We start from the raw sequence: 2,255 nt of genomic DNA, 5'->3' as shown, positions 1-2,255 counted from the left end.
GGTTGATGAGCCTAACTGGATGGTGAAATTTTGATAAAGTGATGAAGTATAAAAATAATTAAATTATTTACAACATAAACTAAAATATAAACAAAATCTAATTCAAAATATTTAAACAAAAAACTATAATGGTATATTAATGACTAAAATAAAACCGATTTACTCGAAATTAGATGCGGTATCATCGGGTATCATAGAAATCCTTTTGCGAGACATTCTGAATTACCGCGAGACTCGCGAATGTGACGCGCAGCGCGCAGCCAATCAGATTTATCTTTTTTTTGTCGGGGCGTGTTTTTTTTTTTTTTTTGTTGCTGTTCTTAGTAATGGCGACGTACAAAGAGGCGCCTTTGGCCACTCGGCCGAAAACATTAGATCCAGCCGAATATTTCAATCTTTCACCTGATTACCGGCGGGCTGAAGAGAAGAGAGCGGCTCTGCGGGCTCAACTGAAGAGGCAGTATCTGCAGCAGCTGAACAATCCTCATCGGAAAGAGCTGATTGTAAGACAAACCAAATATCATATATGGGGTAAAACAGTTACAGTTAAGCTACAGACAGTTTTTTTCGTATTGTACTAGGTTATAATTTAATGACGTTTTAGTAATTAATTATTTAGTCTACATTCATGTTTTTAGAAAACTAGGTTGTTTATATTGAATCCGCAGTGAGTGACCTTCACTGATCGCTGGCTAGCAGTTACTGCCTGCCAGCTTGTTTTGATCCACATGTCTCTATAGTCTTTATGTGAAAAGATGTGATTTGTTAAATTTCGAACAGATTATACTCTTATTCAGAATGCATCCTCCTGGGTGTGTTTGCCACATTCTTTTACAATCCTGACAAATGCATTATTGAAACTTCCAGAAGGTAACCTGACACATTTAAACGGTTTGATCTAGTCCTCAATCTCCATGTGTTTTTATTTGTAGGAGGATCCTGCTCTTACACGGTGGACATATGCACGCACCAATAACAACTACTTCAGACCAACTGCTAAAACTTCATTGATTGGTGGCTTGTTTGGAGTTCTCCCCCTTTTCGTCTTGTATGTGGTGTTTAAAACGGACAGGGTGAGTTGAAGCTGTATAAATTCACTTCTTATTCAGTATTGATGATGTCAAAGTTGCAGTGGTTATAGCATTTTAACCCTGTTTTCCCCATCTTTCCAGGACAAAAGGGAGGCCAAGATTAAGGCAGGGACCTATGAGCGCCCCTATAGCCTGTCAACCTAAAAAAAAAATATTTCACTGTTTATTGTAACACAGAGTACTTGTAATTATATACTAAATAAAATACTTCATTGTTGAAACTTCCTTTACCACTGTTATTGAAGAAAAATAAGAAATCACACAGTATTTTTGTAATTTCACAACAGGGTTTCTGCAGGTCTAAAATTAAGGCTTTAAAAAGGTCAGAGCAGAACGTCCTAAAAATGTATAAAGGTGCCATGATGTATAAATCATGGCATTAAATGTTGCATGCATTGCTCAAAATTGAATGTCTTTCTCAGTATTGTCTAGATATAATATCTAACATCCTTAAATCCAGATGCATGAGATACAACTTAAGATGCAAAATGAGATAAGAATTCTTGTTTTCTGAAAGAATTATTTGAGCTTATGTGGTATATAAAGCATTCAATTTTCTTAAACCATTGGCAGATATGTATTCTTGTTTTAATCATAAACATTTTAATCAGTTACAGAATACAAGACTTATCTTGTCATTTTTAGGCATCTTTAGACATTTGCACTGACAAACATACTAAGGACAAATGTACAGTAAAAGTTATTTCCATATATTAATGGTTTTGGAAAAAGTTTTTTTTTGGTAAATTAAAAAGTAATGTAGACCTATTGAATGGTGTATTTTCAAACTTTAAAGTGTTGCTAATACAACTCATGGCGTGCTCCCTAGACATTTACATTTTGATGTACTGTGTTCCTTACATTTCCTTTACGTTCTTAAAGGTCTTTATAATGTCTTAAATGTATCTTTATAAAACCTGCAGAAACACTGTTTTGTTTTATTGGTTATATTCCAACAGCATGTTTTATTTTGTTATCGCAGAACATCTCTGGTTCACTCTCAATTCTAGCGATAAAACCATTGTGAATCACTGATCCACATGTCAGACAAATATTATGATGACTGTTGAGATGTAACCATGTTCTACTTGCTGCTGGGTTTCCAGTTTGGATTGAAGTGATTTTGTAAAGCCTCCCAGCATTTATAGTAGCTCTTATCGAGAC

The 2,255-nt window shown here is 34.9% G+C and overlaps 1 protein-coding gene across 1 annotated transcript; it reads left to right on the top strand.

Annotated features, from left to right (window-relative positions):
- The first annotated feature begins 298 nt into the window (after nucleotides 1–298).
- LOC107580346 (NADH dehydrogenase [ubiquinone] 1 beta subcomplex subunit 4-like) lies at nucleotides 299–1,312 on the top strand. Its single transcript, XM_016266063.1, has 3 exons — nucleotides 299–503; nucleotides 933–1,073; nucleotides 1,173–1,312. The coding sequence occupies exons 1-3, from the start codon at nucleotides 327–329 to the stop codon at nucleotides 1,233–1,235; spliced, it is 381 nt and encodes a 126-aa protein (XP_016121549.1). The 5' UTR covers nucleotides 299–326; the 3' UTR covers nucleotides 1,236–1,312.
- The last annotated feature ends 943 nt before the right edge of the window (nucleotides 1,313–2,255 follow it).

The sequence above is a fragment of the Sinocyclocheilus grahami genome, unplaced genomic scaffold (genome assembly GCF_001515645.1).
Source record: "Sinocyclocheilus grahami isolate Dianchi unplaced genomic scaffold, SAMN03320097.WGS_v1.1 scaffold31890.1, whole genome shotgun sequence".
In the NCBI taxonomy this organism is placed as follows: Eukaryota; Metazoa; Chordata; class Actinopteri; order Cypriniformes; family Cyprinidae; genus Sinocyclocheilus; species Sinocyclocheilus grahami.
The sequence above is the reverse complement of the archived record's forward strand: the minus strand, read 5'-3'. Positions and strand labels throughout refer to the sequence as shown.